The 21,063-nt window shown below is 47.2% G+C and overlaps 1 protein-coding gene across 7 annotated transcripts in view; it reads left to right on the top strand.

Annotated features, from left to right (window-relative positions):
• Positions 1-21,063, top strand: part of AFAP1L2 (actin filament associated protein 1 like 2) — a 72,350-nt gene that overhangs the window by 37,067 nt on the left and 14,220 nt on the right. For 3 of the 7 annotated variants that reach the window (XM_075108021.1, XM_075108020.1, XM_075108022.1), the window contains exons 2-5: positions 6,784-6,912; positions 7,447-7,524; positions 12,125-12,216; positions 16,440-16,530. In XM_075108021.1, coding sequence (XP_074964122.1) covers positions 6,784-6,912; positions 7,447-7,524; positions 12,125-12,216; positions 16,440-16,530 — 390 coding nt within the window. Of the gene's footprint in view, positions 1-6,105; positions 6,128-6,783; positions 6,943-7,446; positions 7,525-12,124; positions 12,217-16,439; positions 16,531-19,968; positions 20,053-21,063 lie in introns of those variants that run through there. The other 4 variants (XM_075108019.1, XM_075108018.1, XM_075108024.1 and 1 more) reach the window with 3 other exon arrangements.

Raw genomic sequence — 21,063 nt, 5'->3', positions numbered from 1 at the left:
CCTGAGCACAGACCTGCAGTCCGTAGCCTAGTAAAGCTTTGAGGATCTTCTGAGTTTGGTGGGCACTCTGCTAATATGGCATGCTACAAAGGGAAGAGATGCCGGCTTCTTTCAGATGTCATCCAACAAATACGTCTGCCGGTGTGAGACCTCCAGTGACTCGCCGGTTGCACTGTCATGGACAGACTGATACCCTTTGCAAAGAAAAGTGTCATAATATAATAAAGCAATATGGCACTAAAATACAAGGCTGCTCAGTAAAAACTCCTTAAGACACAGTAATTTTCATGTTTTGCTTCTCTTCTGTCTTCCTTCTATTATTTCTTAATTTTTCTTGGATGCTGTTTCCCTCCTTTCAGCGGAGGGAAGAGAAGTCTGTTTGCTCAGCTAACTGAAAAAAAGCTTTGTGTGCATTTTCTGCTGCTGTTTGGTTAAAGTTCAGAGTTCCTAGGTTAGAGCTGCCGCTTCTCAATGTGAGTCTTGTTCGAACTTCCAGAGCAGCCCACGCAGAGCTGCTTGGGTTCATCTGCGCAGTTCACAGCCCACAACCAACGAGACATTGTTTGCCTCTCTCCTTCCATGATTCATACTTTGCAACAAAGACGAGCCTAATGCTCCCAACACGAGTGTGAAGCCAGGCAGTACTGGATTTTAGGTACATCAATAGAAGCAGTCTGGATTTTTTTTCTTTCTTTCTTCCTTGTGCGCCCTCATAGCTGAAAGTCAGACAGCTTTTGTGGCAGTGGTCATAATTGTCTGACACTTGTCTGGCTTAGTCGGGAAACTGCAATAGGAGTTCTCCAGTTTTACTATTTTCTTATTCTGAGGAGTTTTAGCTTGCCTTGGTTTTGTGAATTTTACCTTTTATTTTGTTTAATCTAGCAGTGAAATAATGAGGAAGTTCACTGTTTACTAAAAGCTTGGTGGTTTGTCTTTTTATTTTGTCCCCTTTGACAAACACAGTGCTACTCATTTTGCTGTGGGGAGGTTTTTTCTACAAATATTTATGAAACTCTTCTGTCAAAAAAATGGAGGAGTTTCAACTGGCCAACATTGGGTTGGGTTTTTATTCTTTTCCCATGAAAAGCTAGAAGAAGGAAGGCTGGCCAGTCATTGCAGGTGCAAGTGTGAGAAGTAAAGCCTGGTTTCTGATGATCAAAACCAAGCTGGTGCACTTTGGTCCACGCTTGTCTGCTTTTTTCCTGCTCGTTGCTCTGGGTGAATGCTGGTGAGGTTTCAGTGTGGTGGGGATGCATTTCAGAGGAGCAGCTTTCTGGGGTTCATCAGAGCTGTCAGTTATTCTTGGCACTGTATTTGGTGAGCTGTTCACCATGTGTCCTTCCTTGCTTTATTACCTGCTTCCCTGAAGCCAGTGGCATCCAGAGCAGGGCAGAGGAGCTGTAACTGCTGCAGAAGGGCCAACGTGTTTCTGTACCCTTTTCTTCACTGCTGCTCTGCAAGCCCTGAGCCAGCAAGATGAGGAGGGTCAGTTTGCCTGAGGAAGGATATGCTTTGCTGTTTTGGAAAGCAGCTTCATGATGGGGGTCATCCAGCTGTTACAGCTGTCACCGTCCACACACCTGCCTTTCCTCACATGTGGGGGAAATGTCCTTCTCTAGCTGTCATAGTGGGCAGCTTTTCCCTCTTGCAAAGGCCAACTGTTACTGTAAGACCTCAAATGAGCTGAGGAGGCCTGGGCTGGGTCATCCTGCTCTGCTGGCAGCGCTCACTATTCAGTGGCCTGAACGCTGTCTCTGTACCCGCCTGTCCTTTCTACACAGTCGTCAGCTGCCCTATTGATTTTACGCAGCAAAGGAAAAAAACCAACCAGGGCAAGAAAGGAACTGCTTTCTGCTAAAGCAGCCCCTGGGGAATCCCAGTGCTGCCAGCCAGGGCTGATCAGTGGGAAACAGGGGCCAAAGGCTGCCGTGGGATGCCCTGCATGGAGGAGGCTCTGCAGGGAGGCTGGGGGTGTGCAGGGTTGTTGAGGTGCCCCTTGGGAACCCCTCTGCTCCTGTGGCCTCTGACACTTGCATGAATCAGAGTGCTGTCATCAGTTTAACTTCCCAAGGCTTTTGAAGCACAAAGCTTGCAGGTGCCTGAATCTGTGCTGTTGGCCAGCAGCTTAGCCCAGCCCCTTGTAGCAGGGGTGAAGCGAAAAGTACCAAACCCAGCTCCCGCTTTTGGTAGGAGGGTGGGAAATCTCCCAGCATTTTGGGATCCAAGGAAGTGTGGTTTGGGAGTGAGAGCTGCACGCTGGGACATGGGAAAATTAGGTTGTATTCCTGATCTGCTGGAGAAGGCGTCTGTATCCTTCGACAAATCGCTTAATCTCTCTATGTCTTAGTTTTCTGTTAGCAAATGATACTCCTTATCTTTCACCTCTCATCTCAGTAGAGGAAAGAGTTTGTCTTTTAGTATGTATCTTATTACAGTTCTTTGACCAGTGGCTGGGGCCTCTCTACCTTGATAAAATAAATAATTGAATTTAGATTAAATGGTCTAATATAATCCTGCCCAGTGGTTACTAAAACACTTGAATGAAAGTTCATTCTGAGCCTGTCTTTCCATTTCCTCATAAGGCCAAGACATGAAGTAATTAGATGTTAGACATAGGTTGTTATTGTAGCAAAATGACAAAGATCAGTGGTTATTGGTAGGAGCGGCTTTTATAATCTTGTTTAATGGTCATTTACCTTTCAGTGACCTTGGTGTCAAGCAAAATTGGCAGCCCTTTTGCAAGGAATGTGCCTCCTCAATGGGGGCTTTGCAAGCTGCTGCATTTTTGGCTCTAGCTTCACATGAACTAAGATAGACACTGCTGCACTGCAAGAGACTTTGTCTGCAAAGAAAGGCCATAGACTCCTGCCAAAAGAAGCTCTTTTCAGTGCTGTGCTACTGCCACTGAATTGCCATTAAAACAGTTCAGTCGTGTTTCACGCAATGCTTTGCTTATTGCTGCAACCAAAGTTGCAACCTTTGAACAGAGAAGGTCTGCTCTGGTCAGAGGGCTGCCCAGGAGTTTCTGTAAAAAGGGTTGCATTGTCCTGGAGTAAAAGGAGGGAGAACATCTCTCATCCTCCACTTCAGTGCGTGCAAGAATTGCTGGTAGTTCTGGTTGTAATCCCCTGTAAGTCCTTATTACATCAGTAAACAAGTGGTATTGCTACACACTTTAAAGTTTGGTCCTTTCACTGATGATCATCCACCCAATGCAGATGTAAATCAACCAAGTTTCTATTGGCTATGATGAGCTTGTACCACTCTCCATCACGTGTTGCAAAATCCTTATGGCTTTACCCAGTGACTGATAACTGGGGCTGTGGACAAGAGCAGTGTGATCTGATCTGTGCTGTATGACTTAATGGTACCCCATATGTGTGGCCATCCTCTGTGAGGAGGTGGAGTAGGTCATATCCTGGGGCTTGGGAGGACTGGATTCAGTAGAGGTATTCTCAGTGACATTGGCTAAATCTTAATTCTGGGCCAATCTTATCTTCAGAGGTCACTTCCTGTTTTCCATGAAGTAGGCTGAATTTTTCTAAGTGCTATGGAAGTATTTAATTGAGATGGTGCTTGAACTGCATTGTAACTGGGGGTTCGTGAAGAAGTGCTACAAGAGTTGGTAAGAGTAACATAGCTGTGGAAGGAGGTTTGTCAAAAGCATCTCGTGAGAATTGCAGTGCCCTGTGACTTGAGCTTCTGTCTACTTCTGATCTCTCATCCTGCTGCTCACAGCCATTTGATTTTGTGAACGAGTTCCTTGCACCTGTAACTACTGCCCTGTAGAGCAAGCCTAGCTACAGAAATCATGTCTTTACATGTTCTCATTTCTAAACAGCAAAGATAAGGAGAGCAAAACAATGCAGCTTGGGGGGAGAGCCAAGTGTTTCATGCTGCTTTGGATAACCACCAACCTGGCTTTGCCATGAGCGTGGCCAATACATCATCACCACAGCATGATAGGTCTTTAGGTGAGGTCAAGCAGTGGTTCCCAGCATTCAAAATCCTGAGATGGTTTGACGTACATGGGCTCTCAGCTGTTTTTAGTCCTATTCACCTGCTGGGACATGCTGCGATTCTTGCTTGCACAGAGGATCTTATAGACCCCTTCACATTAATTCTTCTTACTTCTCACATTCCTCACTCTGGTAAGTATTAGCTTGTTCTCCTTCTGATATGAGAGAATGAATGGTCACACTCATCTCAATGGCAGTTTATTTTTGCAGGTATCAGGCTTGGATTAGGAATGTCCAGCTGAGATCAAGGAGATACTTGTGTAGAAGCAGATGGTTTATATGCTGCTTCTTGCTGAAGAAGAGCAAAATGAATCTCTCTTGAGTCCCTGAAGTCTGAACCCATTGAAGTCTGACAGAATCTTTCCAGTGACCTCTGTGGCCCCAGGATTACGTCCTAAATGAGTTGCTTTGAGTCACTAGAAGCTTGAATTCAGCTTTGGTGGGCTGGAAAATGTAACCTACTGTATGGGCTGTGCTATTCATAAGAGCTCGGCCCTGTGCATGTGCTAGCTGTGCCATGCCTGGGAGAAGAATAAAGCCATTTTCTGCAGTCATGGGGGTGGAGGAGGGAGTGGGAATTATACCCCCTCCTCTGCAAACATGGTATCATGACTTCCATGTGGGCAGCTGTTGGGAGCTGACCGGCTTCTGAAACTTCAAATTAGGTATTTTTTTTGTGCTGTGTTTCTTCTGATACCATCCTCAACACATAACTATCCTATCCACTACAACAAACCAAGGATAATGTATATTTAGGCCTGACCAGAAGGAACTGACCTCAATTTAAATTTTCTGAAGTGGGCCACTGACGCAGACAAGCGAGTAGAGCAAGTCTGTGATTTATCCCAGTGGAGTTGCCTTAAACTTAGAAGAAGCAGGGTCCTTGTAGCTTGAGATGATGATGATTATAAGTGAGTGTGACACCAAATGCTCACAGTTCCTTGTTTAATGATATCAGTGACATCTAATATTGTTGATACCACATACTACCTATTGCCTTACAGTTTATGAAAAATGCTGTTGTTTCTTGGAGGTATTCTTGCTTTCTCTGGATGGCAGTGGCTTATAGCTGGGCAAAACAGCAGCTAGCAGAAACATTCAAGTTAACACAGCATGATACAGGCATTTTCTACTCCCTGCTGGTCCTAAATCAGATGAGAAGATAATTAATTTGGAGTAGGGGGTATAAAATCAAGTATGAAGAACTACCAATTGGTAGTCTCCTGTGGAGCAATTATTGATTGATCGGGAGTCACTAAACTGTGTTACAGTTAAGCTAGTGAAGGTTAATACAGTTTGAGAGCAGTAACATGTTTTTCAATTAATGGCTGGCAACATAAACCTTTACAGTGTAATTTATGATTTATTTATCAATATTCTAACATGTATTCACCTGAAGAAGGGTTGCCTGGTGGCTAAAGATGGGGGAGTAAGAAGGTGATGGTTCTCTCCTGGTCTTACGCAAATGTTTCTTTGTGACCTTGGAGGCTGTAGCACTTAAACTATGTATGCTTCAGATGTTTTGCCCTATGGAGCCAAAATATTAACACTCTCCTAGTTCATTGGTGTGTACCCTGACTCACAGGGGCACCATGGGAACACACAGTGTGGAAATGCTGTCAGTAATGAATGGAGCATTGCCCCAGTTAAATTACCCATGCGACGTGTTCCTTGGTGGTATGTTGAGCAGCCACAACCTGGTTTGCAGCCTGGCGGTGGCAAACCCGAGCTTCGCTGCCAGTCTTCCTGGCAGCTCCTTAGCATTGGGTAGTAACGGGGTGGGGTAGTGGGGGAGGAATGGCCTGGCTGTGTTTTCTGTGCTTTTCCCACATGCTGTCATTCTTGTGTGGCACTTCCTCTCTCCACATAACACTCTGGTATTTCCTCCCTGGAACGGGCTCCTGCCACTGCCGCTAATTAGCCCACGATAAACGTCGGCAGGAACAAAAGCAAGCAATTAAAATCCTGTTGCTTCAGCGTGAGCCCTGTCAGAGAAGTGATTGGTCGGTGGCAGAGCCAAGTAGCACCTCCTCAGAAGGAAAACAAACCTATTAGCCTGGCTGAGACGTCAGTGCTGGGGAGCGGTGTGTCTGGGTTGCGTGTGGCGGGTATGCAGGCACGTCTTTGGTATGGCCGGTCTTCCTGAGGGGCTCTGAGATGCTGCTCGGTCTTTCAGTCTTGGGTGTTCGGCTCCGTGTGGTACAGTGATCTCTGTGGTCACTACTCAAGCAAGATGGCTTGAGAAGTTACTGAATTATGTATATGCTTTTTTAAATTTTTTTTGGGGGGACATACATAAATGTTTTCAAATCATTACAGGTAGAGGAAATAAGGAGGCTTGGAGAGAGGAACTAGAAAGCAGAGTGTTTGGTAGATCCAAATTCAGATGAGGTTTGAATTATGTTTGCCAGGACTCAAGATTCAGGTGTCAAGATCTTGCTGGCTGCTTTTGTGTGATCTCAGCCCTAATGCTGAAAATCCCTCCAGGCTTTTACCCCCTTGAGCAAAAGTCCTGTAGGAAGAATAGACATTTACATAGGATTTTACTGGTATATGAACAGACTAGGGAAAGTTGGAGCCTTTTTGATTTTGGGACCCAGTTTCTTTTCAAAACTAGAAAGAGGGTTCAAGCTGGAAAACTGAATATGAGTTATTGCTGGGCAGAAAAATGCAGAGGATCTTGGAAAATTCAGAATTAATGTATGTCCTCTTTTGAAATGCCACCCAACTGCTTTGCCAACAGTTGTCTCTGTTGCTGTCGTAGCTCTCGAGCAGCTGCTTACAGAACTTGAAGATTTTCTGAGGATACTGGACAAGGAGAACTTGAGCAGCACTGCCATTGTGAAGAAAAGCTTCCTCTCCGACCTTCTGCGGGTCTACACCAAGTCCAGTGGTATGGGCAAGGAAAACCAAGGATGGGGTGGTAGGCTCTCGTGGGGACTGCTACAGGGTCTTGAAGCAATATTTTCTTGGAGGCTGGTGGGAAGGGGAGACATGAAAATTAGAAGGGGAAATGAAATGGAGATTATTTTTGCAGTGACCTCTAATTGTTTATGTAAAATTACTATAGCTATGTGTCTAGATTTACAAGCAAGGATTCCCAAGATTCCTGATACTTTCTGTTTTCCTTATTAAACCTTAAGTTTATTTAATCCACTTCGTAAGATACACAGGATGTACTGTTTGGTCAAGTTAATGTTTAAGTAGAAACTTTAACTTATGGAATTTCCTGACTATAAAGCATTTAATTTTTCTGCATTTTATTATTGCTTGGGTTTTGTTTTGGTTTTGTTTTTGGGTTTTTGTGCACATATGCTGTCCTAAAATGTACGCAGCAGAGACACTTTTTACATCTGTCTTTGTGGAAAAACCTAGCAATACGAGAGCAGCAGGTGGGTGAAGAGTTCACTTTTCCCTTTGGTTGCAGGTGGCGATGAGGAATATATTTATATGAACAAAGTGACCATCCATAAACAGCAGGGTGACCAAGAGAAAGAAGACAAAGGTAGGGAGCTAAAGACTAATGGTTGTCTCAAATCTAACAGGGCAACAAAGGCACATGTGGTTAGAGCTGTGCTTTACCTGGGACTGGTGGAGGCTCCTCTGGCAGCCCTGAGGGACAAGGCAGTTGATGGTGTGGAAGGACTGCCATTTTCATTACATTTCTTTGGAAATCATGGTCCTTGCCAGCACTGTGAGGTTATTCCTGGAAGTAGCACTTCAGAGGGTGTTATTTTGGGATAAAAACGTTGCCTTCTAAGGCTTGCAGCTCCAGTGCCTGAAATATTTAAGGAAGCTCTCATATTTCCTTTGGCCACGAAACATGTCACTTCACCTCTTTGAGACCTTGAAAGTATGTGTCGTCTTTAGTGTGTTGCTCTGTACTAGCCCAGAGAGTCTGCGTTGCCACAGCCTCGCAAAGTGAGTTCCCAGGCGCAGCCTGCACCCTCACCATCTGCACAGGCAGAGCACCTTCATCTCCTGGGGGATGCAAGAGTTCTACGGTGTGCAAGCCAAGAAAATAAACCTAGATAAAATATTTCTAATTTAGATCTCCCAGATTTTGAATTTGTAACATGGGAAAGAATGTAGTTCTCTAAAAATGTTCTTGCTCTTTGAAGTTAATCACAAAGGCTGTTTTTGATAATTGTGTGGAATGAGATTATTACTGACGTGCATCTCCTTAATGCACATGTAGTCAGAGGCTGACCCTACCTCACAGTCTCCAGTCCAAATAGATGAGACAAGAGGATGCGTTGGTGCAGCCTGCTGTTGATGAGCTGGTCCTGCAATAGTTGGGATGGCTCCGTTTCCAGAGTTGTTGGTTTTGGTTTTATTGTTTTGTGGTGGGTCTTTTGTTTGTTTTATTTTTGTTTTGTTTTTTTTTTTTTTAAACTACCTGCAGCTGAATTTAGGTTAACTTCAAATACCCCTGAAGACAGGATGTCCTCCCAGATTACACATGCAGCCCCAGTGTGATCTCCAGATGGGGCCCTCTGGGTGATGCTGTAATGCTCCATAAGAGGATTGCACAGGCTCCCGGTAGCTCCCGGCAGCTAAGCAGCAACAGAAACCTCTCTTTATATAAATTCTCATTTGGGTAGATAAAGCAGACTTGTGCTGATCCACCCTGCTGAAATACGGCAGCAAATTTCAGGCATCTTATTTTTAGAATTGGTTCTTTTATTTCAGACTTTTTCCTACCAAGGCCATGAGCCTACCCAGTCAATCGCTCCCTATGGGACCTGGCGCTTCTCTCTTCCTCTGTTTTCAACAACCTCCCTATTCCAAGTAAAACTTCTCAATTATTTGGAAATGCTGAAGTCAGTGAGACACATGTATGGGATCTTAGCCATAGCTGCAGCTGGGTGTACAGCCCTGATCCTGCTTCTGTAACTGTGTGGAGAGGTCTGTGCCTGCCTGGTCAGAAGTGGGACCTGCAGGTTCTGATTGAGCAGATGGAGGGGCCATAGTAACCACTGGTGCTAGGGGGCGTGATATGGATCCCCCAGTGATTGTGCAATTCCCTTTACCCCTTTTATCCACTGCTGCTCTGTGCACTTTGTTTCACTGAAATCCTTTGGTGGGATGTGGTTACCACACTTTTGTGGATAAGGTCAGTGGGACCCCTCGTGCCTTGCAGGGTTTCTTCATCACTGTAGCTGTGCTCAAGCATGCTCTAGCAGTGCAGGGTGAAATGCTTTCTAAAGTGATAATACAACAGCTCTAAAAGTTCCCCTCTCCAAACCTTAAAAATATGCCATTTCTGCAAAAACCGTAATTCACTGCTTACTGTATCTACTTCCAATCCATTGGTAAGGATTAAACTGAACAGTATGTTGCTTTTGAGATGCCTTTTTATGGCATAGTAATTGAATTAACTGCAGTGAGTGATGAAGGCACTGTCATTTACTTGAGAAACACAGTAAGCCTCTACCATGCAAGTCCATGGGGCCCTTCAGTGAGCTGAAGGCATCTCCTTCTGGAAGTCAGCACAGAGGGATCAAGGTGCAGGGGTCTAGGAGGTGGGACTGATGTGCAGTGTAAGGCTCCTGGTGGTGCACGTCACAGTCCTCTTAGCCCAAATACCAGGAGATATTCACTTTTACAAAGAACAGAAAGCACAAAAAACAAGTTGTACAGATGTGAATTTTAGTAGGCTTTTTGCCTGATTTTTCTTCCTTCCCTCTTCTAAATTGTCTCCAAATTCCAAGTTTGAGAGAGACATCTTTATCAAAAGACACCTGCAAAGTGTTAATGCTTGTCTAGGGAAAAAAATGCTTCTTCCCTCCCACCCCAATAAGGAAACAGTCTATGATTTGTGGTACTGATGTATGTTCCCAGAGAAAGAAGGGGTATGTAAAGCACATGCTGCGAGGACTGTCTGTACAGAAAGCATGCATTGGGTACTTGTCCCCACATGCTGGGCACAGCGATAGCTGCCCTCTGCAACCTCAGAACAGAAAACCCTGTTAACAACTCCCAGGGGTCTTGTCAGGATGAAGGTTAAAGGGATGGTTCTTCCTGCACAAAGCCTGAAGATCAAGGCTCCATCAGATCCTGCTTTGCCCCTTAACTGGAGTACATGGGCACGTGTCCATGGAGGTGGGCAAGTTTCCAGCAGGGTGAGGACTGAGGCTGTGGTCTCCATCCCATGCTCCAAGGTCGCTGGGAGGAGGAGGAACTGCTGGTACAGAAACCAAAGAGCATTTTCCTGGCACAGTGAGGTTCAGTGGGATGATTGCTAGGTTTTCTGGAGAGTCAAGAACAGATGGCCACCACTTGTGAAGGGTTTGACAGCTGCTGCAATGACTTCTCTTCTGTGAAGTTGAGCATAGGAAGTTCTGCCTGGTACAGGAGGATGCACATTGGCCTGTCTTTCTCTCTACTAAAAGGCCCCTAAGAAGTTCCCTGTGTGGAAAACTCTGAGTGTGGAGTGGGTACTTCCACATCCTCTTATGTAGCAGCCCACTGGGACTTTAGGAAATATCAAACTTTTTTCTGGTGTTTCCAAAAGTAGCAATGGCCTTAGCAGCTGCTGGTAATGGAAGGTGTCTGCCCTGTGAGCACCATCTCCTTGGTCCTTTACAGAAAAGGCCAGCCTCCCACAGTAGCTTGCAGATACGACTCTGGCATTATAATCATGGGGTATTTTGGTAGGTGGGTCTCCCCATGACCAGTCTGTGTTACAGACACACCTGCTTTATTCTCTATGAACCTTAAAAGATATTCAGCAGCCCTACTTGTGAGTTGCAAACAGCTGCTTGGAGTTGGTATCTGTTGATCCAAGGGTGTCTGTGTCCTCCTGACTCACTGAATTTAGCCAGTGCTGATGACCAGGAGACCAGTGTCACAGGGAGCGATTTCTCACAAGAGATGAGTTTTGAGCTCTTGTGCCGTCAGGCCAGCAGCTGGCTGCAGCCTGGCAAGGCAGAACTGTCATCGTGGCTTCTGAGCCCCAGACACGAACAAAGTAATGTGGTTTCCAGCTTCTATTTTTAAAGCCCAGAAATATGCAGCAAAGTTCCTGCCCATGTCTTCTGAGGGCACTGCATGATGTCTTGGTGGTTTCTGTGGGCTGTGGGTATTCCAAGGAATGTGGCTGGAGCATCAGCAGGTGACTAAGGGAGTTAGTGTCAGCTCACTGCAGATTTTGGGCCCCCTTTTAATTTACTGGACTTGCCATATCTGAAGACCTTTGCCTCATTTCTCCCAAAGTATTTGACAAGAGACACTCTGTGAAAGGGGACTTCCCACTGCACTACCTTCAAAGTCCTTTGTTTTTCAGCCATTTGGTGTCTCTCTCCCACTTGGTCCTGAGTGTTGCTGCATTGCACTGTCTTGGAGGTCGTGGGATTTGGGCACTTGTTTGAGGCCACCCAGGAGTTCTGTGGTGGGGGAAGAGGGACTGAACACAAGTTTTCTGAGCCTTCAATGTACCCTTCAGCTACTGAATCACTCTGCATTCAGCTGCTTGGAAAATCTGACTTTCCAGAGGCAGATGCAGATCGCCTGGAGCAGTTCTGCTGCCATATGCCCTTTCACATGTTTGGCCTGGGGTGATTCAAGAGCAACTCTTCCTTCAATAGCTATTAAATTACTGTTCTTGGCTGGCTTTGATTAAACTGTTGTGCAGCCCAGCTGGGCGGCAACCTTTGCAGTTCGCTCTGGGAGCAGGGTGGTAGTAGCTCCAGTTTTCTGGAAGGGCAGTGAAGGTGAGGACAGTCACTGATCTGTCTGCTTGCAGCAGCAGGGATCAGAGCTAGTAAGGACTAAAGTACTATGGATTTCCAGATACTGTCTAATGTCTGCCCATGCTACTTCTCAAGACCCTTTAAAGTTGCAGCAATGGGTCTGGGCTTCACAGTTTTCCTTCCAGATGGAAAAACACATCCAAAAACTAGAGGCCAGCTCTTTTGCTGGGTCTCCTAGTGCCACATTCCTGTGTACGGCCTGAAATGACATGGTGATGCTGCAGCACTGCCTGTAATTGCCACTCTGCTTCCTACCGAAATGGTACCTCCCTGTTCCTGCACAGCTCTGCGTAGCGAGTGCTCTGCTGGGAAGTGCCACATGTCATGGATATAATTGTTTCTGGCTTGCAGCACTGGATGAGAGAAATTCCTTGACCAATGGAGACTCAGGACTGCATTTGTCCCCTCCTCAGAAGAGCCTGCCAGACCTCCCTCCTCCAAAGGTATGTTTCGCAAATCCTTTGCTTTTCTCTGCCCATGTATTTTAGTGAGGCACATAATCCTGGTGAGCTTTATTTAAAAATTAAAAATATATGTCTAGGGGCTCCTTATTGTACGCGTTTCCTGCTATATGTTTGGTCTTTACGAATGCTGCAGGTGGCCCAGGCAGGGTGGCCGTGCTCTGGGGCGAGTGGGCATTCAGAAACCGCTGTGGTTCCCAAAGCTCGTGCACAGAGGGAGCAGGCAGCTGTGGGAGCCTCGGGCTTCCTGGACGTGTGCAGAAGCGCTGCAAAACAGGCTGTGTTCCCTGCCAGGGAAACCCACGCCCATCACATGGCAATCCAGGCTCAAAGAGTGAAGAGAATTGAGGTTTTGCCAAAGAAACAAAGGTGAGGTTGGCTCTCAGCTGTTGCTTTTGACATCTCCAAGTTGTAAAGCAGCTGTGGCTGGGCTGCTGGCATGACCTTACAAAAGCCAGAAATCCTTCAGCTGTGAGGCGGTGGAGCGATCCCTGAGCAGCACCAGGATCTCCCTCACCAGCAGAGCTTTGCACAGTTTGACTGTCAGCAGGGAAGATCAGGTCTGGTACCAGCTGAAGCGCCTGGTGTTGTCTGCGCATTGGGCAAATGTGCTGAACGTTACGCTGCTTGTACAGCCCACTGGTCTGGGAGGAGGAGTCACCAGTGCCACAGAATTTTCCATAGGGCAGCTGTAAATATGGTCAAGTTCCAGTTATAAATCTAGCCAGGCTCTCGTTCAACACCATCAGCTTTCAGTGGGATTTTGTCTCCATGCCAGCAAGCCAGACCAGCTGTCCTCAAGAGACACAGGTCATCCTTGAGACCCCAGATGTTGCTATTCAGTAGTTGATCTGACATGGGAATTGCTGTAGCTGGGATTTCGGGATGTGAAAAGAAAGGAGAGCCGGGAAGGGAGTGTGCATAGGGAGGAGGGGGAGGCATGGAGGAGGACATGGTGGTGCATCCATCAACCACAGAGGAGGATCTGCTCCTTTCCCAGGAAGGAGGACATGGGGTGAGGCCCCAGGACTTCTGCACAGTGGCTGTGTGGCTCAGCTGGAGGAGCTGGGAAAACAAGGGGTAGGATAGGATGCAGCCAGCAAATCCTCGGACACAGTGCGGTTGCCTGCTGGGAGCTGCTCCAGCCCTGGCGGGGCTCTGCCCACGCAGCTGGTCAGGGATAGTCGCCTGGGAGCAGGGACCAGGGCAGGAATTGATGTTTGATTTTGGGTTTCTCAAAGCTGGAGGGGTTGGTGGCTGTGGCAGGGAGGTGGGCAGGAGGATAGTGGTGTGTTGGAGTGAAAGCATGACTGGGGAAGCAGCAGCCACGTCCCCAAGGCATCTCTGCTTGTGCTTGGTGCAGCCCAGCTTTCTGATAGGAAATTAGGAAGTTACATGAGGGAATGGGGGAGGGGCACAGGACTGAAAAACCCAAACGAACAAACCCAAAGAAAACCAAAGCACCAAAACAAAACCAACCAGTCTCGGATTTTAGCTGAGAAGGGTATCTAAGCCATCTGCCTTCCCCCAGACCGGTGCTGGGAACTACCTTCTCCCACCTGCTTACTACTGGAGCTAAACCCCTTTGGGCAAAGCAGTCAAGTACCTCCTCACTGCAAGCAGCAGTGAAACTGCCGCTGTGGGGAAATGCACCTGTCTGTCTTTGCTGCTCCTGGCGCGGGCAGGAGCTGTGGCTGCCTGGATGGTGGAGGAGGGAGCACAGCTGCTTACACAGAAATGGGGCGGTTAGGAGAGGATGTCAGAATGTCTGTTTTAGCTCTGTGGAATTTTTTGTGGTTTGATGTTAAGGCACCCTGTGGTGTTGCACTGCACTTGCCTTTTGAGGCATGGGAGAAATTTGGCGATAAAGCTCTGCACAGCAGATTGTCCCTGGTACTGACACCAGCAGTCAGTGGGTAACCCAACGGGGTGGCCCAGATGGATCCCACTAATTTCTCTAAGTTTGTCCCAAAACAACCTTTGAGTCCCGTGGGCTGTCGCTCAGACATCAGTGACCTTTCATCTGCGGTAGCCCTGGAAGCTCTGCTGCTTTCTGCATCTGTCCACTGAGAAAGTCACAGGGTGTGGATGCAGGTGCCCAAAATGATTCTATTTGCATGCTCTGTTGTGCCATAATGCAACAGGCAAATGTCCTGTGAGGACCATCCTGGGTTAGATAACACAGCATGTACTCTTTGACTTTAAGCTAGAGACAAAACAACTCCATGCCTTTAGGGAAAGAGGAGAGTAAAAAATAACTTCTGGGGCAGCTGAGGTGCAGTCCCACCTAGTCCCCATTGGCTTCCATTGTCTGTAGGAAACAAAACGGAGCAGCCCCTTTCCCTCCCCTGCCTCCTTCCCTGACACTTGTGGGATGGTGTCAAATAAACCCACAGCATTTCTTTGTGTAGGCAATTTGTTTATGGTCATAGTACAATGTGAACTGGCTACACACAGGAGGCCACCACAGATGGCAATTGCAGACGAATTCCCTGGCCAGGGAAGGGATTAAGTAAAGCTTTGGGGTGGCTGGGTTTGTTTTTATTTCTTTAATTTAACACAGTAGGACAAGTTCCTAAATGTTTAAGTGTTTGGAGGCAAACGTTTTTCAGCAGTGTGTCCTACGTGGCTCGGGAAAGTAAGCTCAGAGTCTGCTCACAGTATCTGGCAGACACGGGTAGGAAGGACTTTTCATCCAAGACACTTGAGAAGTTTGTGAGGTTGGCAGAGCCATGTGCAGCTTGCCCATGTGGGAGCAGATGCACATGATTTTGGCCGGTGCGGTCAGAGTACCTAGCTCCCACAGGCTCAGCAGCATCCCCCTTTGTGGGCAGTTACTGGCCAGAACATCTTTTCCTTCAAAAGTTTCTTTCTACTTCTGGGCAGCAGTACCTGTTGGTGGAAATATCCAGGGCAGCATGGACAGCTTTGAGCTAGCATTTGGTGATGCTGGCATGACTTGCAAAGGGACTGATCCTGCCTTAGCTCTGCGGTGCTGGTGCCCAGCTGGCCTCTCTTCTCCAGGCCACCAGAAACAATTACATGGGCTGGCATGAAGGACTGTGCATGATCCATGACCTTCAACATTGCTGTCTCTCCAGAGAGAGACCTGCTCTTCTGCCTGTCTTCCTGGGAGGTGTGGGGCTTTAGCCCTGTGCACATTGAACGTCCTATCCAGGGTTTGCACAGGTCTCTCTCAGAAGCCAGTTGAAGAAGTGTGAGCCAGAGCATACAGTTGTCAGATGACTGGGGATGGTTTGACCTGGGCAAGGAGAGGGGACACCGTGCTGGGGAATGGGGGGATGCTACTGTCAGGTCGTGATGGAAGATGGGATGCCACATATTTTGGGAAGGGCATAAGCTGTGCACTTATCCTGCTGTGATCTTCACTGTCTCACATTCAACAGCCATGTGAGTTATTTGAAAAGTAAAAGGTTGGTTTCTTAGCTTCCTTTTTTTTTGTCTTGAAATTTCTAAAGGATCAAGGCACTGTGTTTTTCCTGCCAGCCCTTGCTTGTGTTTAGGGAGGGGTTTGGCAGGCACCACAGGGATTTTCCAGCACTTGAACTCTTTTCAAAGGCTTATTTTCCATTAGTTGTTTATCCATTTCCTTTATTTTTTGCTCAGAGCACAATTAAAGATGCCTGATATAGTTCCTAAAGCAGAGATTGTTAGTTGTTGCTTTGTTTGGAGACACGACCTGTGACTGCCGAAGATATGCTTTTCAGTGTAAAGCCAGGATCACACCAAACATCTGCCCTTCTGGTTCCCTGTGAAGATAATCGATAGCACAGAGGATCATCCCCAGTTACGATGAGCAGCTTAAGGGGGAGGTCAGTGCAGCAGGCAGAAGTCCCAGTTCACAGTAAGGCCAATGGGTTGTAATTGCAGCTTTTGAGGAAACCTATGAGTTGATCTTCCCAGGGCTTTCAGCAATATTAAAAAAAATAACATTTATGACACAATTATACAGTAATTTCAAAGACTCCTTTATATTTGAGCTAACTGTAAACTGGAAACCCTCAACAGTCTCTCTCCCCTGTCATCTCAACCAGTTTACATGAAAATCCTGGTGTACCCATATAAAAGCTCTCACCCACTGGGATACACTTTAGTGCTCAAAAAAAAAAAGGATGCTCCATTGTTTCCAAGTATCTGTTTTTACCTGTTTTAAATCATGCTTCTTTTAATTATTTATTCTGCAGATTCCCGAAACAAAACAACCTCCGGTCCCCAAGATCGAATCCCCAGAGGGATATTACGAAGAGGCTGAGCCATATGACATCTCTGTAAATGGTATATCACAGCTAACTCTCTGTGGGGTTTCACGTGGGAGATGGAGGACTTGGTTTATGGGAACGAGTAAACAAAAGTGCAGACATTTCTTAGAGCTTGTGTGATAAATTTGTTTTCTTGCTACTACAGGTCTAATGCTAGTTGGAAAGAAAAGCCTACTGAATTACTAAAATTTTTAACTTTTCTGTAGAAATATATTAACCCAGTTGTGCTACATAACATTGCTGTAAGCTATTGTCAACCATCGTGGGTTCTCTTTGTCTTGATGGTTTTCTGGAAGACAGGCTGTAGTCAAACACAAGTTTCTGTTGAGCAGTGATGAAGCTGTGGTGGCTTGCATTCGTGTCCTAGTGCTCTAACTGTCCCTTTGGGGCTCAAAATCCCTGACTCTGGTCTGTTAGCTGTGATAACCATTTTTATAATTGGTTATTTATTCGGCTCTGTCTCCTGTGGCAGTTTAGCTATCTGTAAACTTGATTAAAAAGCCACACTTCATGAGAGGGGACAGCATGCGGGTTCCCTCTGCACACCCTTGCTTGCTGTCTGGGTCAGCACCTCCCAGCAATGTCCTCAGTGTCACCGATACCACCCCTTTGGGAGGAAACTGCTGCACACAGGCTGAGTCTGGCTCCCAAATTCTCACTTTTTAAGATGTATTCATGCATCCTTCTTTCAGTGAACACCCTTCATGAGAGATTACCTCCCTCTGATCTAATAGCAGAGCTGATGTTATCACTTTATAATCCATTTAAGCCCAAATGAGGCAGATTATATCGCTCTGCTGCAAAGCCAGATCTCTGCTGATCAGCCTCGACTGCAGCAGAGTAGGGTGTGATGACAGGCAGAGCTGAGCAGAGAGAGTTGAGGCAAGCAGAGAAGTGAGAGTTAAGGGTAAAACATTTGGATCTAAACCCTTGAATGTTGAATGTGGCCTGCTTATGAGAGAAGCTGAGTCATCTCCAGCCCCACCATGCACCACCAGGCTTTGAAGCTCCCTGGTAGGGAGGCATCAGCAGTGCCCCTGCTTGAAGTGGCTGGGGGTTGATGTATCTGAATGTGCCCTCACTTTCACTCCTGCACAGCTTGCAGCTCAGTGTGGGCTGCTGTTCTCACAATAGCTTAGCAGTTCAGTGCTAAACAAAAAAGGGAGATGTAGAAAGATCTTTGTTTCCCTGAACCATCCCATTTTGTCTGCAACCACGTTACAGTGGTGAACAGTAAGACCATGCCCAGCTGGGGCGGGAAAAGGTGCAGGCACATCATGGCTGGGGTGAAACGTACCTTTTGGTACAGAGGAGAGGTCCCCCCACCACATGCAGTTAGGTGCCAGCTCGGCTTTGCCAGAATGCTCTTGGTGGTTTGGCTGAGGGCAGGGCTGTGACAAGTGGGGTGCAGGGGAGTGAAGCCCTCCTGCAGCCGCTGCAGCCTTGTCCCTGCAGGGGGTTTCCAGCTGCCTGCACTGTAAGACAAATGGACTTTTTTCTCTCTGGTGCACATTGGGAAAGCGGATAACACACTGAGAGCCATGCCACGTAAAGACATACATAGTCCTATCTGGAGTATGGCTGTGGATTTGTGTGCTGGGAAAAAACAGGTTATGTTATTCAGGCAGCTCCATAAACTTGCATTGCATTCAGAGTCTTGGCTGGCAGGAATGATAAGCACACACCCAGCTTAAACCTCTGCTTTTCCTTGGTAACCTGCTGCTCATAGATGCAAATACAACCACCATCCACTAAAATCCAGGCCAGCCAGATGCCTAAGGAAGCGAGAGATCAGAGCCCTACAAGTGTAGTTGAAAAAGAGAGAAAAAACCTCTATGATGGGAGCATTGTCAAAATGGGGCAGCCTGTGGCTGCTATGAATAGCTGTTTGACCAGCGGGCTCGGTGTTTTACCAAGCAGTATCACAGCGGTGAGCAGAGATAGGAGCCTGTGAAGCGAGCGAGATGGGATGTACAAGCCCAGGCAGTCCCTTGCCACTGAGGTGTGTGGTGCCTTTGGCTCTTGTGACTGCTCGACCGCTGGTCCCCTCTGCAGGCCCCAGCAGGTCCCTTCTACACAAGCCGCCTGGTGTGCTCTAATGCTGATGGCTTTTAAGGTGGTTTGTATGAGAAGGAAGGTGGCATTGTGTTACTGAGAATCTGTGCTTTTTGGCAACCTCGTGTTGAGGTGGTGCCCTGGGGTGAGTGGGAAGGAGAAGCAGGGAGAGATGTGGAGCAGCAGGTATGTGGCATGAGGAGGCTGTGCAGGGCTTGGGAGAGGGCGAAGCTTGGCACACCATGTAGCAGGTAGGTCATGCAGCGATGCTGGGAAGCTGCTGGTGCCCTAGCTTGCCTCAAGAGGTCAGGCTTCAAATCCCATGGCACAAGGGGCAAACCTGCAGGTCTCGGTCCTGCCTGTTGGTTCAACGAGTACAAAACTGGGCTCCCCATCCCATTTTTCCCCCCTCTTGCCTTGTCAGATGGTAATAGTACCCTGTACCTGTCCTAAATGGAGTGATGCTCGTTGCTTGCAACTGCCTTGAGACCTTGGTGCAACTGCTGTTGCTAGAGAGCAGTCTGGACATGCATGGGTTTGCCCTGGCCAAAGATGCTAAAGCCTGACCCTAGTAACCCCCCAAACCCTCTGTCCTCACTCCCCTCTCCCCACAAGCTGGGTAGGAAGGGAGCCAACAGTCCAGGGAGGTGCTGGTGGTGTTTCTGACAGAATTGCAGCGCAAGCCTTGGAAGACACCTATGCATCTCCAAACAAATGGGTGTAGTTAAATCAAACAAAAGTAGGAACATTCTAAAATTAGTGGGTGCACTGCCAAGAAAGGACATCAAAGCAAGCCTCTGATGGGCTGAGGAGATAGGGAATTTGTGCAGTGTCAGAAGTGGGATTGTGAGGCACTGTAACAAATCGTGGGTGAATTAATTAAAATGAAGCAGGCAGGCAAGACCACTGGGTCTTGGGGTCCCTCTTTCATGAGCATGATCCCTGTCTCTCTGCTGGGGACACCTCTGCCTTTCATTTTACAACTCTGGTAAATGCTGCTGCTTCCTATTCCTCCTGGGCTGAAATGTGTTAAACTGTTACTGTCCTTGTCTTCGTTTGCATAATTGAAGGGTGTGATAAGAAACAGAGTGCATGGGGCAACATGACTGCCAACTGAGCAATAATTGTTGTGGCTGAAACAGCTCATCGGCCCTGGCTGATTTTAATTACAATGGTGATGATTCTGTTTTAAAGGGAATTGCCTTGTTTGACGGGATGGGTTGAAAACTTAGTGCCCGTTTGAAGTCTCACTGTATCGTATCAGGTGCTCCTCTGTTGGCAGCCGGGACATGGCCAAGGGGGGAGCGTGGGGCTGAGCCGGACTGATGCCCTTGTCCGCATTTGCTTATCTGTGGCTTTCTTTCTTTGTCTCCCTTTCTCCTTCCTTTTGAACGTGCAGGTCTTTTTGGTAGGCTTGCTGCGGCTGGACCCAAACCAGGGTTGCAGGTTACTGAGGGCGTTATTTATGCCACAATAACGATGGGTATGGCATGCTTTCCAAACCTGAAGTGTCTTTTCCTTTTTTTTTAAAAAAAAAAACAACAAACAAAAACACCACAACAAACCTCCTCAGTTTTAGCAAAGATGATCAGGTGCTTCCCCTTGATATTGCCCATTACATGCATGGAAGGTAATTACCTTTCCCCTCTCTCTGCCCATGGCGTATATACACAAGGCAGCATTTTTGTGTGCCTTTTCCTGTGCTCAAGATGGCAATGAAGAGAACTCCCCTAGCCTCTGTTCCCCTGGTTCTGGCCACCGATGTGGAGTTGTTATGCAATAACGCTGGCTGTATTGACAAGTAGTGATTGTTGAAGGTACTCTGCTTGGGCAGAGGCAGCTATGGCATAGAAGATGGAGCTTCCTGCATCATGGTGTTGATTTAACTCCCTGGGAGGCCAGGGGAAAACAAACAGGAACGCAGAGGTGGATTAGATAAAGACATCCAAGAACATGGCTGCTGCTGCTGTCACAGCAATGAAAGGATAAAACTATGGTCTTAGCTGAAACTGCCAGTGGGTGGAAACGGAGACCTTGTACTGAAGTGCCTGAGCTGTATGACTTGGGATTGAATGAGCCTCAGCAGTGACAACAGTGTTGTCACAAGTCATGCAAGCAATGTTTGTCCCGGTTTCCCAACTACACCTTTCCATCATGAGGCTGTGGCAGTGTCACCGGGACAGCAACAGCTGCAGCTTTTCAAGTAAAAAGCTCACCTCTTGAAGCACTTGTCGGTGTGGTTGCACAAAAGAGCAGCCAGGGCTCCCACTGAGAGCATGGAAGAAAAGTGTTATTCCCCCAGGAGAAAGGTGGCAGCCTGAGACCGAATGCCTAGGTGAGGGGCACCCCAGAAGAGGTCAGAAGAGCAGTTAGTGATAGCCCCACATTGATAAAGAAGGAGATTTAGAAGATGAGGTCCCTTAGGTATCCTTGCAGCTGCTGCTGCATAAGGAAGGGTCCCTAGCAGTGCAGAGGTTCAGCTTCTTAGTATTTC

The sequence above is a fragment of the Phalacrocorax aristotelis genome, chromosome 12, assembly GCF_949628215.1.
Source record: "Phalacrocorax aristotelis chromosome 12, bGulAri2.1, whole genome shotgun sequence".
Lineage (NCBI taxonomy): Eukaryota > Metazoa > Chordata > Aves > Suliformes > Phalacrocoracidae > Phalacrocorax > Phalacrocorax aristotelis.
Note: the sequence above shows the minus strand (reverse complement) of the source record. Positions and strands in the feature narration are given on the sequence as shown.